The sequence below is a fragment of the Oncorhynchus clarkii genome, chromosome 20 (assembly GCF_045791955.1).
Source record: "Oncorhynchus clarkii lewisi isolate Uvic-CL-2024 chromosome 20, UVic_Ocla_1.0, whole genome shotgun sequence".
In the NCBI taxonomy this organism is placed as follows: domain Eukaryota; kingdom Metazoa; phylum Chordata; class Actinopteri; order Salmoniformes; family Salmonidae; genus Oncorhynchus; species Oncorhynchus clarkii.
Window position 1 is genome coordinate 42,843,272 of NC_092166.1, and position 14,494 is coordinate 42,857,765.

General features: G+C 42.6%; 1 protein-coding gene across 5 annotated transcripts in view; it reads left to right on the forward strand.

The window, feature by feature from the left end:
• Positions 1–12,133: 12,133 nt before the first annotated feature.
• The window catches only part of LOC139376382 (actin filament-associated protein 1-like 2), a 40,198-nt gene continuing 37,837 nt past the window's right edge, over positions 12,134–14,494 (forward strand). For 3 of the 5 annotated variants that reach the window (XR_011627912.1, XR_011627911.1, XM_071118909.1), the window contains exon 1: positions 12,149–12,287. Coding sequence is in view for 3 of the 5 variants with exons in the window: in XM_071118909.1 (XP_070975010.1) it covers positions 12,272–12,287 (16 nt within the window). In the remaining 2 variants the exon portion in view is untranslated. Of the gene's footprint in view, positions 12,288–14,082; positions 14,183–14,494 lie in introns of all 5 variants that reach the window. The other 2 variants (XM_071118906.1, XM_071118905.1) reach the window with 2 other exon arrangements.

Consider the following 14,494-nt stretch of genomic DNA (forward strand, 5'->3'; position numbering starts at 1 on the left):
ATACCTCAAATGAAAGATAAACACCTTGTTCATCTACCCAGCGTGTCAGATTTTTTACATGTTTTACGGTGAAAACACAGCATATATTTATGTTAGACCACCACCAAAACAAAGAAAAAACATAGCCATTTTGTACAACAAAAGATAAAATGACAAAAGCAGAATTAAAAGAAAAATCATTCACTAACCTTTTGAAAATCTTTATCAGATGACAGTAATATGACATGTTACACAGTACATTTATGTTTTGTTCGATAATATGCATTTTATATCCATAAATCTCGGTTTACATTGACGCCATGTTCAGAAAATTCTCCAAAATGTCCGGAGAAATTATAGAAAGCTACGCCAGATAACAGAAATACTCATCATAAACTTTGACTAAAGATACATGTTCTACATATAGTTAGAAAGATACACTTGTTCTTAATGCAACCGCTGTGTCACGTTTTTTTACGTTACGGAATTAGTTTACTATGCAATAATCTGAGACGGCGCTCAGACGTAACAATATTTCTCCGCTATGTTGGAGTCAACAGAAATACAAAATTACAACATAAATATTCCCTTCACTTTGATGGTCTTCGATCAGAATGTAGTGGAAGGAGTCATACTTACCCAATACATTGTTTTGTTTCATAATGTTAAATTCTAGTGTCCATGTAGTAGCATATGCTACCACTTTCAGCTCAAATGCCCAAAAAATGACTTCTGGTCCAGAAAAATATTACAGGTCGACGAAACTGGTCAAACTAAGTGCAGAATCAAGCTTCAGGATGTTATAAACGTACAAAACGAATGGCATTCCAACCGGACAATCCTAGTTCATCTGGGGCTGACTGGAACAAAGGAAGCTCTCTGTCCAAAGCGCGCCTTCACGCACACGAAAATCCTCGCGACACCTACAGTTTTTCACCCCATTGGGTCAAAGTTCACAGCATTATGCACCATTAAACGCTCTACTGAATGAGGATATCTAGTGGAAGATGGAAGACATAGGAAGTGTTTCCAGATCCATAACTGGTTGGGAAGGGAGGGGGCGATGACATCAAAGTTGCCCCAACTTTCACAGGATTCCAAAACTAGTTTGGAAGATTGCCTGCCCTGTGAGTTCTGTTATACTCATAGACCTATTTCAAACGGTTTTAGAAGCTTCAGAGTGTTTTCTATCCAATAATAATAATAACATGCATATATTAGCAATTTAGGACAGATTTTTATGCAGTTTACTATGGGCACGCAATTCATCCAAAGGGGAAATACCGCCCCCTATACTGAACACGTTAAAAACATCCTAACGATTGATTCCATACATCGTTTGACATGTTTGTAAATGATTGTAAGGGAACTTTTCGAGTTTGTCTGGATGAAATGCTCACCCCTCATGAAGATGGATTACTGGGCTGAACACGCTAACAACAAGTGGGTTTTTGTACAAAAATGATGGAACTTTATGGAACAAATCAGTCATTTATTGTCGAACTGGGATTCCTGGGAGTGCCTTCTGATGAAGATCATCAAAGTTAAGTGAATATTTATGGTGTTGTTTCTAACTTTGTTGACTACAAAATGGCGGACATTCCCCTGGCTGTTTTGGGCTCTGAGCGCCGTTCTCAGATTATGCTTTTTCCGTAAAGAATATTTTGAAATCTGACACAGGGGTTGCATTAAGGAGAAGTCTATCTTTAATTCTGTGAATAACACTAGTATCTTTTATCAATGTTTATTATGAGTATTTCTGCAAAATCCCCGCATGTTTTGGAATCAAAACATTACTGCACGTAACACGCCAATGGAAACTGAGATTTTTGGATATAAATATGCACATTATCGAACAAAACATACATGTATTGTGTAACATGATGTCCTATGAGTGTCATCTGATGAAGATCATAAAAGGTTAGTGATTCATTTTATATATATTTCCTCTTTTTGTGACTCCTATTGGCTGGAAAAATTGATGTGTTTTTTCGACTTGGCGGTGATCTAACATAATCATATGTGGTGCTTTAGCTGTAAAGCATTTTTGAAATTGGACACGATGGGTAAATTAACAAGATGTTTATCTTTCATTCGCTATATTGGACTTGTTAATGTGTGAAAGTTCTATATTTCTAAAAACTATTTTTGAATATCGCTCGCTGCCTTTTCAGAGGAATGTTGTTGAGGGGTTCCGCTAGAAAGGATAACACTTGTATCTTTTATCAATGTTTATTATGAGTATTTCTGTCATTTGATGTGGCTCTCTGCACTTTCACCAGATGTTTGTATGAGACGATGCATTTCTGATCATAACACACCAATTTCAAATGAGGTTTTTGGACATATAGATTAACTTTATCGAACAAAACACACATTTATTGTGTAACATGATGTCCTGTGAGTGCCATCTGATGAAGATCAAAGGGTAGTGATTAATTTAATCGCTATATCTGATTTTTGTGAGTCCTCTCCTTGGCTGGAAAATGGCTGTATGGTTTTCTGTGACTAGGTGTTGACCTAACATAATCGTTTGGTGTGCTTTCGCCGTAAAGCCTATTTGAAATCGGACACTATGGCTGGATTTACAAGAAGTTTATCTTTAAAATTGTGTAAAATACTTGTATGTTTGAGGAATTTTAATTATGGGATTTCTGTTTTGAATTTGGCGCCATGCAATTTCACTGGCTGTTGGCGAAGTGGGACGTTACCGTCCCACATATCCCAGAGAGGTTTTAACACATATTGTTATCATTTATTGTGTCATAAAGGACATACACACTACCAGTCAAAAGTCTGGACACACCTAATCATTCAAGGGTTTTTCTTTATTATACTATTTTCTACATTGTAAAATAATTGTGACTACATCAGAACTATGAAATAACACATGTGGAATAATGTAGTAACCAGAAAAGTGTTACATATAAATATATTTTATATTCTTCAAAGTAGCCACCATTTGACTTGACAACAGCTTTGCACACTCTTGGCATTTTCTAAACCAGCTTCATGTGGTAGTCACCAAGAATGCATTTCAATGTGTGCCTTGTTAACTGTGAACTTATGGAATTTCTTTCCTTCTTAATGCGTTTTAGTCAATCAGTTGTGTTGTGACAAAGTAGGGGTGGTATACAGAAGATAGCCCTATTTGGTAAAAGGCGAAGTTCATATTATAGCAAGAACAACTCAAATAAGCAAAGAGAAATGACAGTCCATCATTACTTCTCTACAGGATCGGTGTTCCCCCGCTGGGTGGTTGACCTATCATAGGATAATGTGATTAGCATGAGGTTGTAAGTAACAAGAACATTTCCTAGGACATAGACATATCTGATATATAGAAAGCTTAAATTATTGCTAATCTAACTGCACTGTCCAATTTACAGTAGCTATTGCAGTGAAAGAATACCATGTTATTGTTTGAGGAGAGTGCCACAGTTATGAAATTGAAAATTAATTAAATAAACCATTTAGGCACATTTGAGCAGTCTTAATACATTCTGAACAGATAAGCAATGGTTCATTGGATCAGTCTAAAGTTTTGCACATACACTGCTGCCATCTAGTGAACTCAATATCATTTGCACCTAGGCTGGAATAATACATTGTGGCAATTCTCTTGCATTTCAAAGATGATGATACAAAAAAACGTTTTTTTCTAGGTCTAATGTGTTAATGTTGGAGAATATAATTTAACATTTCCACAAAGTTCAAAGTGTTTCCTTTCAAATGGTATCAATAATATGCTTGCTTCAGGTCCTGAGCTACAGGCAGTTAGATTTGAGCATGTCAATTTAGGCAAACATTTAAAAAAAGGGTCAGATCCTTCACGTTTTAAGAGTCTTTTAATAGTTTTTTAACAGTTCATAAACATTTTAATACTATATGTGTCATACATTGTCACGACTTCTACCGAAGTCGAAGCCTCTCCTTGTTCGGGCGGTGCTCGGCGGTCGACCTCACCGGTCTTCTAGCCATCATTGATCCATTTTTAATTTTCCATTGGTTTTGTCTTGTCTTCCTACACACCTGGTTTCAAATCCCATTCATCACCTGTTGTGTATTTAACCCTCTGTTTCCCCTCATGTCTTTGTCAGAGATTGTTTGTTATTCAGTGTTGTATTGGTGCGCGACTTGTCCTCATAACCACATTGTTTATTGTTACATTTAGTGTTTGGAGTATGTTTCGTTTATTGGAATTAAATAACTCCATTATACTCAGTTTGATTCTCCTGTGCCTGACTTCCCTGCCACCTATACAAACGACTGTAACAGAATCTCTGACCAAGAAATGAAGTCAGCAGGAGAAGGTACCCTGGCCATAGAGGTGGAGGAGCGCGTCATGGAACACACGGAGATGATTGACAATCTGAGCGCCGCCATGGATCGCGTTGTCCAGAATATAGACCGCTGGAAGAGACAGGGAGTTTTTCCAGCGCCTCCACCAGCACAACCGGGGGCTCCCCTGAGCGCCTTTTCCCCGCCTGAACCCAGCAGGATCCATTTATGCCTGCCTAAGGAGTACGACGGAAATACTGCCGGCTGCCAGGGTTTTCTCCTCAAACTAAGCTTGTATCTGGCCACGGTCCACCCAGCTCCATCAGACCGTGAGAAGAGTTACGTCCTCACCGGGAAAGCCCTGGAGTGGGACAGCGCTGTGTGTGGAGAAGACGATGCGGCGTTGGACCATTTTGAGGAGTTCCCCTGCCATTTCAGGACAGTATTCGACCACCCACCCGAAGGCAGAGCGGCTGGTGAGCGCCTCTACCATCTGAGGCAGGAGATGAGGAGCACACAGGAGTTTGCTCTGGAGTTTAGAACCCTGGCTGCCAGCGCTGGATGGAGAGACAGGGCCCTGATCGACCATTACCGCTGTAGTCTACACGAGGACGTCTGTCGGGAGCTGGCCTGTAGAGACACCACCCTCACCTTCGACCAGCTGGTGGACATGTCCATCAGGCTGGACAACATGCTGGCTACTCTAGATCGGGGTCTAGTTGTTCCATCCTCCCGCACCCTCTCTCTGGTACCCATGGAGTTGGGAGGGATGGTGCGCAGGGAGACCGGAGGCGGTTCCCGCTCGAGCACCATATGTGGTCGCAGAGGTCACACTGCTGGTCGGTGCCAGGTTGGTTCCTCTCGGAATCAAGGCAGCAGGCAGGGCACTCTGGCATCACCCCAGGTGAGTAGGCACCATTATCATCCAGAGCCCTCTGAGCACATATGTTTGTCTCTGTTACTTTTCCTGAATATTCCCCGCGTTCCCAGTATAAAGCACTAGTAGATTCAGGCGCGGTTGGGAATTTCATTAATAAAAGTTTAGCTCATAGTTTAGGGATCCCCATTGTTCCTGTGGATATGTCTTTCCCCGTTCATGCCTTAGATAGATAGTCGACCATTAGGGTCAGGGTTTATCAGGGAGGCCACAGCTCCTTTGTGTATGGTAACGCAGGGCGGGGTCACAAGGAAAATATTAGTATTTTCCTTATTGATTGTCCTGCGTATTCTGTGGTGCTAGGCCTACCCTGGTTAGCTTGTCATAACCCCACTGTTTCTTGAACACAGAGGGCTCTCACGGGGTGGCCGCTAGAGTGCTCAGGTAGTTTTTTAGGGGTTTCCGTTGGTGCTACTATGGTGGAAAGTCCAGACCAGGTCTCCACTGTGAGCATTCCCCCAGAATATGCCGATTTGGCTCTCGCCTTCTGTAAAAAGAAGGCGACTCAATTACCATCCCATCAACGAGGGGATTGTGCGATAGATCTCCTGGTAGACGCTGCATTTCCCAGGAGTCACGTGTATTCCCTGTCGCAAGCGGAGACGGTAGCTATGGAGACATATGTCTCCGAATCCCTGCGTCAGGGGTACATTCAGCCCTCCATTTCACCCGTCTCCTCGAGTTTCGTTTTTGTGAAGAAGAAGGGTGGCGGTTTGCACCCGTGCATTGATTATCGAGGTCTCAATCAAATTACGGTGAGATACAGTGGGGCAAAAATGTATTTAGTCAGCCACCAATTGTGCACGTTCTCCCACTTAAAAAGATGAGAGAGGCCTGTACATTTTCATCATAGGTACACTTCAACTATGACAGACAAAATGAGAAACAAAAAAATCCAGAAAAACACATTGTAGCATTTTTAATGAATTTATTTGCAAATTATGGTGGAAAATAAGTATTTGGTAAATAACAAAAGTTTATCTCAATACTTTGTTATATACCCATTGTTGGCAATGACAGAGGTCAAACGTTTTCACACACTGTTGCTGGTATTTTGGCCCATTCCTCCATGCAGATCCCCTCTAGAGCAGTGATATTTTGGGGCTGTTGCTGGGCAACACAGACTTTCAACTCCCTCCAAAGATTTTCTATGGGGTTGAGATCTAGAGACTGGCTAGGCTACTCCAGGACCTTGAAATGCTTCTTACGAAGCCACTCCTTCGTTGCCCGGGCGGTGTGTTTGGGATCATTGTCATGCTGAAAGACCCAGCCACGTTTTATCTTCAATGCCCTTGCTGATGGAAGGAGGTTTTCACTCAAAATCTCATGATACATGGCCCCATTCATTCTTTCCTTTACACGGATCAGTCGTCCTGGTCCCTTTGCAGAAAAACAGCCCCAAAGCATGAGGTTTCCAACCCCATGCTTCACAGTAGGTATGGTTCTTTGGATGCAACTCAGCATTCTTTGTCCTCCAAACACGAGTTGAGTTTTTACCAAAAAGTACTATTTTGGTTTCATCTGACCATATGACATTCTCCCAATCTTCTTCTGGATCATCCAAATGCTCTCTAGCAAACTTCAGACGGGCCTGGACATGTACTGGCACTGCAGGATTTGAGTCCTGGCGGCGTAGTGTGTTACTGATGGTAGGCTTTGTTACTTTGGTCCCAGCTCTCTGCAGGTCATTCACTAGGTCCCCCCGTGTGGTTCTGGGATTTTTGCTCACCGTTCTTTTGATCATTTTGACCCCACGGGGTGAGATCTTGTGTGGAGCCCCAGATTGAGGGAGATTATCAGTGGTCTTATGTCTTCCATTCCCTAATTATTGCTCCCACAGTTGATTTCTTCAAACCAAGCTGCTTACCTATTGCAGATTCAGTCTTCCCAGCCTGGTGCAGATCTACAATTTTGTTTCTGGTGTCTTTTGACAGCTCTTTGGTCTTGGCCATAGTGGAGTTTGGAGTGTGAGTGTTTGAGGTTGTGGACAGGTGTCTTTTATACTGATAAGTTCAAAACAGTTGCCATTAATACAGGTAACGAGTGGAGGACAGAGGTGTCACGTTCTGACCTTTATTTCCTTTGTTTTGTATTTATTTAGTATGGTCAGGGCGTGAGTTGGGTGGGCAGTCTGTTTGTTTTTCTATTATTTGGGTATTTCTATGTTTCGGCCTAGTATGGTTCTCAATCAGAGGCAGGTGTCATTAGTTGTCTCTGATTGAGAATCATACTTAGGTAGCCTGGGTTTCACTGTGTGTTTGGTGGGTGATTGTTCCTGTCTTTGTGTTTGCACCAGATAGGGCTGTTTTGAGTTCTCACGTTTCTTGTTTTCGTTAGTTTATTCATGTATAGTGTCTTCATTAAAATACAATGAATAACCACCACGCTGCGTTTTGGTCTGCCTCTACTTCACAACAAGAGAACCGTTACAAGAGGAGCCTCTTAAAGAAGAGATTACAGGTCTGTGAGAGCCAGATATCTTGTTTGTTTTTAGGTGACCAAATACTTATTTTGCAAATAAATTCATAAAAAATCCTTCAATGTGATTTTCTGGATTTTTTTTCTCATTTTGTCTGTTGAAGTGTACCTATGATGAAAATTACAGGCCTCTCTCATCTTTTTAAGTGGGAGAACTTGCACAATTGGTGGCTGACTAAATACTTTTTGCCAGACTGTATAGTTACCCGCTACCTCTTATCGCTACAGCGATTGAGTCAATGCACGGGGCGCTCTTCTTCACTAAACTGGATCTCAGGAGTGAGTACAATCTGATGCGTATTCGGAAGGGAGACGAGTGGAAGACGGCATTTAGCACTACCTCAGGTCATTATGAGTACCTCGTCATGCCATATGGGTTGTTGAATACTCCATCAGTCTTCCAATCATTTGTAGACGAGATTTTCAGAGACCTGCACGGGCAGGGTGTAGTGGTGTATATCGATGATATCCTCATATACTCCGCTACATGCGCCGAGCATGTGTCCCTGGTGCGCAAAGTGCTTGGTCGCCTGTTGGAGCATGATCTATATGTCATAGCTGAGAAATGCTTGTTCTTCCAACAATCCATCTCCTTCCTAGGGCATTTGATTTCCACATCAGGAGTGGAGATGGAGAGCGACCATATTGCAGCCGTGTGTAATTGGCCGACTCCCACCAAGTTAAAGGAGGTGCAGCGATTCTTAGGGTTTGCCAACTACTACCGGAGGTTTATCCGGGATTTTGGTCAGGTTGCTGCTCCCATTACCTCACTGCTAAAGGGGGGCCAGGTGCGCTTGCAGTGTTCGGCTGAGGCGAACAGGGCTTTTAGGCACCTGAAGGCTCTGTTTACCTTGGTTCCTGTGTTGGCACATCCGGATCCCTCTTTTCCATTCATAGTGGAGGTGGACGCATCCAAAGCTGGGATAGGAGCAGTGCTCTCTCAGCGCTCGGGTACGCCACTGAGGCTCCGCCCCTGTGCCTTCTTTTCGAAGAAGCTCAGCCCGGCGGAGCGAAACTATGATGTGGGGGACCGGGAGCTGTTGGCTGTCGTAAAAGCTTTGAAGGCGTGGAGACATTGGCTTGAGGTGGCTAAACACCCTTTTCTCATCTGGACTGACCATCGCAATCTGGAGTACATCCGGGAGGCGAGGAGACTGAATCCTCGTCAGGCAAGTTGGGCCATGTTTTTCACTCGTTTTGTGTTTACCCTCTCTTACAGACCAGGCTCCCAGAACGTTAAGGCAGACTCACTGTCCCGGCTGTATGACACAGATGAGTGGTCCATGGATCCCACTCCCATACTCCCAGCTTCTTGCTTGGTGGTGCTGGTAGTGTGGGAGTTGGACGCGGACATTGAATGGGCGTCACGTACAGAGCCCTCTCCCCCTCAGTGTCCAGCTGGGCGTCTGTTGTCCGCGACCGACTGATCTATTGGGCCCACACGTCACCCTCCTCTGGTCATCCTGGGATAGGTCGGACGGTGCGCTGTCTTGATGGGAGGTACTGGTGGCCCACTTTAGCTAAGGATGTGAGGATTTATGTTTCCTCCTGCTCAGTGTGCGCCCAGTGCAAGGCTCCTAGACACCTGCCCAGAGGTAAGTTACAACCCTTACCCGTTCCACAACGGCCCCGTCGGTGGATTTTTTAACTGATCTTCCACCTTCACAGGGTAACACCCCGATCCTGGTCGTTGTGGATAGTTTTTCTAAGTCCTGTCGTCTCCTCCCTTTGCCCGGTCTCCCCATGGCCTTACAAACTGCGGAGGCCCTGTTTACACACGTTTTCCGGCATTATGGGGTGCCTGAGGATATAGTGTCTGATCGGGGTCCCCAGTTCACATCAAGGGTCTGGAAGGCGTTCATGGAATGTCTGGGGATCTCGGTCAGCCTTACCTCAGGTTTTCACCCCGAGAGTTATGGGCAGGTGGAGAGGGTTAACCAGGATGTGGGTAGGTTTCTGCGATCTTATTGCCAGGACCGGCCAGAGGAGTGGGCTAAGTTCATGCCCTGGGCAGAGATGGCCCAGAACTCGCTACGCCACTCCTCCACTAACCTTTCTCCCTTTCAATGTGTATTAGGGTATCAGCCGGTTCTGGTGGACAATTGGTTCCGGCGCGCGGAGGAAACCTGGGAGGCCGTCCACGTCCACCTTCAGCGCCATACTGCGGCAGAAAGTTGGCGCAGACCGTCACCGCAGAGAGGCCCCGGTGTTCGCACCAGGGGACAGGGCCTGGCTCTCAACCCGAAACCTGACTTTCCGCCTGCCCTGCCGGAAGCTGGGTCCACGGTTTGTGGGGCCGTTTAAAGTCCTGAGGAGAGTGAACGAGGCATGTTATAGGTTACAGCTACCCTACTAATTAACCCCTCGTTCCATGTGTCTCTCCTCATGCCGGTGGTGGCTGGCCCGCTCCAGGTGGCTGAAGTGCGGGATGTTACTCCGTTCGATCCATCTAAGATTCGAGACGTCGGGCGAGGGGCCTTCAGTACCTTGTGGACTGGGAGGGGTACGGTCCGGAGGAGAGATACTGAGTTCCGGTGGAGGACAGAACCCAGTTTTTTTTCCATTTTCCATTGGTTTCGTCTTGTCTTCCTACACACCTTGTTTCAATCCCATTCATTACCTGTTGTGCATTTAACCCTCTGTTTCCCCTCATGTCTTTGTCAGAGATTGTTTGGTATTCAGTGTTGTTTTGTATTGGTGCGCGACGTGTCCTCGTACCCACTTTGTTTATTGTTACATTTAGTGTTTGGAGTATGTTTCATTTATTGGTATTAAATAACACCATGATTCTCCTGTGCCTGACTTCCCTGCCACCTATACACACGACTAAGACATACATACACCACTGTTCAAAAGTTTGGGGTCACTAAGAAATGTTCTTGTTTTTGAAAGAAAAGCACATATTTTGTTCATTAAAATAACATCAAATTGATCAGAAATACAGTGTAGACATTGTTAATGTTGTAAATGACTATTGTAGCTAGGAACGGCTAATTTTTAATGGAATATCTACATGGGCAAACAGCCGATTATCAGCAACCATCACTCCTGTGTTTCAATGGCACATTGTGTTAGCTAATCCAAGTTTATCCTTTTAAAAGGCTAATTGATCATTAAAAAAAACTTTTACAATTATGTTAGCACAGCTGAAAACTTTTCTGCTGATTAAAGAAGCAATAAAACTGGCCTTCTTTAGACTAGTTGAGTATCTGGAGCATCAGCATTTTGCTGGTTCGATTACAGGCAAAAAATTGGCAGAAACAAAGCACTTTCTTTTGAAACTCATCAGTCTATTCTTGTTCTGATAAATGAAGGCTATTCCATGCGAGAAATTGCCAAGAAGATCTCGTACAACGCTGTTTATTACTGCCTTCACAGAACAGCGCAAACTGGCTCTAACCAGAATAGAAAGAGGAGTGGGAGGCCCCGGTTTATCTCACTTGGGATCCCCTTAATGGTAGTGGCCAGACGGAAGCCACTCCTCAGTAAAAGGCACATGACAACCCTCTTGGAGTTTGCCAAAAAGCACCTAAGAACCAAGATTGAACTCTTTGGCCTGAATGCTAAGTGTCACATCTAGAGGAAAACTGGCACCATCCCTACGGTGAAGCATGGTGGTGGCAGCATCACACTGTGGTGATATTTTTTTAGAGGCATAAACTGAGACACTAGTCAGGATCAATGGATAGATGAAAAAAGGGTCAATAAATAAATACAATTAAGACACCATAGCAACAAGTACACTTCCTCAAAATAGTCAGAATTAATCTAAGAGAACTCAAGAAATCAGTAATACATTCTGAAGTCGCTCAATTTTACATCTTACTAAGATGTTTGGTGTAGTATTTCTCAAATGAAAAACTCCATGAAAACTAGTCATCTGTAATTAAATAACAACAAACACTTAATTGAGGAAGCCTTATTGTTGACCAATCACCGATGTGTACACCTTGGCTACCAAACTTCGACAAGTCTCAAGAAAAAATGTTGTGTGGATAGTCTGGATAGTCCATCTGTAGATGCTCTACAAATGGTCATGCCAATAACAAACTATCTGCTGATAAGCGACTGCTTGTTGAGGTTAAGTTAGGGTTTGGGTTAGGTTTAGAATAAGGGTTAGGGTAATGGTTAGGGTTGGGTTAGTAAATAGTTGAAATGTTAATGATACTGTGTAGATAGTATGTAGAGCATCTATAGATGGACTATCCAAATAAAGTATTACTAAATATTTTTGTTTGAGGAAAATGCATCTTCTATATTTGTGTAGGCTATATCTATAGAGCAAAAGTTTTTCTGTCTGGTCTTTACTTACTACCACACACCACAAACACCACTTCCCCACCAGTGGCCCCCGTCCCTAGGGGTCGCTTTATGTTTATTTTTGAAATTGTGCAAAGGGGAGTGAGTTTTCTTATGGTCCGTACTGGACAACAAGTTGAGTTGAATGTTGACTAGACTACTCTCACCACCTCAACCTACAGAACCTCAAGCTGAGATTGTTGTCATCAGAGAGAAGAACTGCAGCTCATATTGGACAACTATATAACATTAGGAAAATAAATAAACTTCTCAGTGACGCTTTGAGCATTGCCAGGGATGGACAAACAAAAAGGTAAGCTGAAGGAACATCAAGACTACTTTCAAGCAAAATAATGTATCAGCAATATCTAGACATGGTCATTTGCTGCTCCGATTTTTTTGTAAGATCACTAGGCTCCAAGCAAAGCGTCTCACGTCATAATTAATTTTATGTGGCTTAAACTTTCTAGTAAATTCTCTACAAGTTTTATAAATTTTTACTAACATCTAGCCTACCTTACATGATGTTTAGGCTTTAAATAAATGTATAATCTTTTGTGTTAATTAATCAATTAGGCTAACTAATTGGGATATAATGTACTAGCCTATTATCTATTATTGACATATCACTTATATCAGATATTAGATAAATGTAGAAATATTTTCCAGGTTGTGCATTTTCGGTTGTGCGCGAACGGTACAACTGCAAACCTACAAAATGTTGCAAATAGTAATGTGATAGAGCTCCTTTCTTCTTGTTCAACATCAGTGCACAGCACTGGGCCTGTTTTACTAGGTCATCAGTTAATAATCTATCAGTCCATCAATCTATTTTGTCTTCTATCAATTTAGTGCCACTTTACTCACTGGCTAATGCAGGAAGTTTTATTGACACCATGGAAGTCCAAAAAAAAGACCTCCTGCAAGTTCCCCTGAATCGATGTGTTTTCCGTGAGGCTTTATGACTTTGTGGCTTTTATCATGCAATGTAGCCTATTTAATAGCGGAAGAAAATCAGTAGGAAATAATACCCTCCTCTCTTTTCCAACCACTATGAAATCTACAGAGATTTTAAGGTTAAAGTCTGTCCCATTTCACTTCTCAGCGAGTTCCTGAGAAGTATTAAAGCAATTTGTTTTAATAGTCCTTTTCTTTAGCTTCCAATGCTCCAAAACGTGATTGGAAATAAAATGACACCATGGATAATATTACATACCGACCAGGCACATGGCCTGCCTCTCTTTCACCACTCACCCAATGCTATTAGAGCAGATTTTTCTTCCACACTTTCCTTCTTCCATCTCATTGCTGCCATTATCTGGTCACCACTGGATAAAAAGGAAAACAAGCCTCTCCACGACTGACTGACTGACTTGACTGACTGACTGACTGACTGACTGACTTACTGACTTACTTACTTACCTGGTCACCACTGAATAAAAAGGAAAACAAGCCTCTCCACAACAGACAGACTTTCCTTCAAGAGCACACACAACCCCAACACAGAGGAGAGCCATTTACATACTAGGCACAACAGATCAGGAACTCTTGTCACCAGTGAAGTCTTTTGATAGCTTTACATCAACAACATGTTCAGTATCCTACCATAGCTTTAGCCACTTCCTTCACATTTTGGAGTGGGTGTCTCAAGCATTTTTGAAATGTGGAAAATGCTACTGGTTTAAGCAAATTTAGTTTTGCTAATAAATAGTTGAAAAGCTCCCTCTTGAAAAACTTTACTTCTGTATAATGAGTCCACTGATTTAGCACATCTGATTTAACATATCTGTCAATGGTCTCTCTGTTTGGTTAGAAACTAATGGTCACCTACTTTGAACATTCTTTGTTTGCCATCACAGCTTAACATTGCCATCAGGTTAACAGACAGTATTTGTTTAGTGACTAGGTTTTAGCGCTTTCTTGTCAAATCTGTCGAGTCTGAAGGTTGCTATGTGCAGTTCAAACAAGTGAGGTAACAATAGAAGTCCTTTATCTCAAAGGGTTAGTAGTAATACCACATTGAAGGGTCAATTTGTCTCCTTTTAATTAAAGACTATTACTATATTATGCAGGTATATTCTTTCAATAACAATGTTTTTTGACTAAAGGGCTGCTGGCAAAGTTGGGAGACATGAAGTGAAGCATCATTGTAAATCATTTATTCCTAAAAGAAGACAAGCACATAGAAGAGGTGAAGAGAGTGAGCGAGTGAGTAAACAGGGGGGAAATGCTGATTGCCCTGCATGTCTTTGGTCTCTATGTAATTCCCACTATGTTTCTCTGTGTACCTGCCTGGAGTGATGAATTAATAAAAAACAACTGAGCTCGTGAGTGAGAGGGCTTCATTCAAGACAAGTCCTCAATGCCGCCCAGGCTCTAAAGAGTTATTTTCATGGCGCCATTTAGAGACCATTGAGGACATCACACGTTTTATGTGGTCAATGTTGCAGTGGCATTACAGAGTAGAAAGGCCCCGAGTCCCTCCCATCATTTTCTCTTTTTGGTAACAAGTAGAGATAA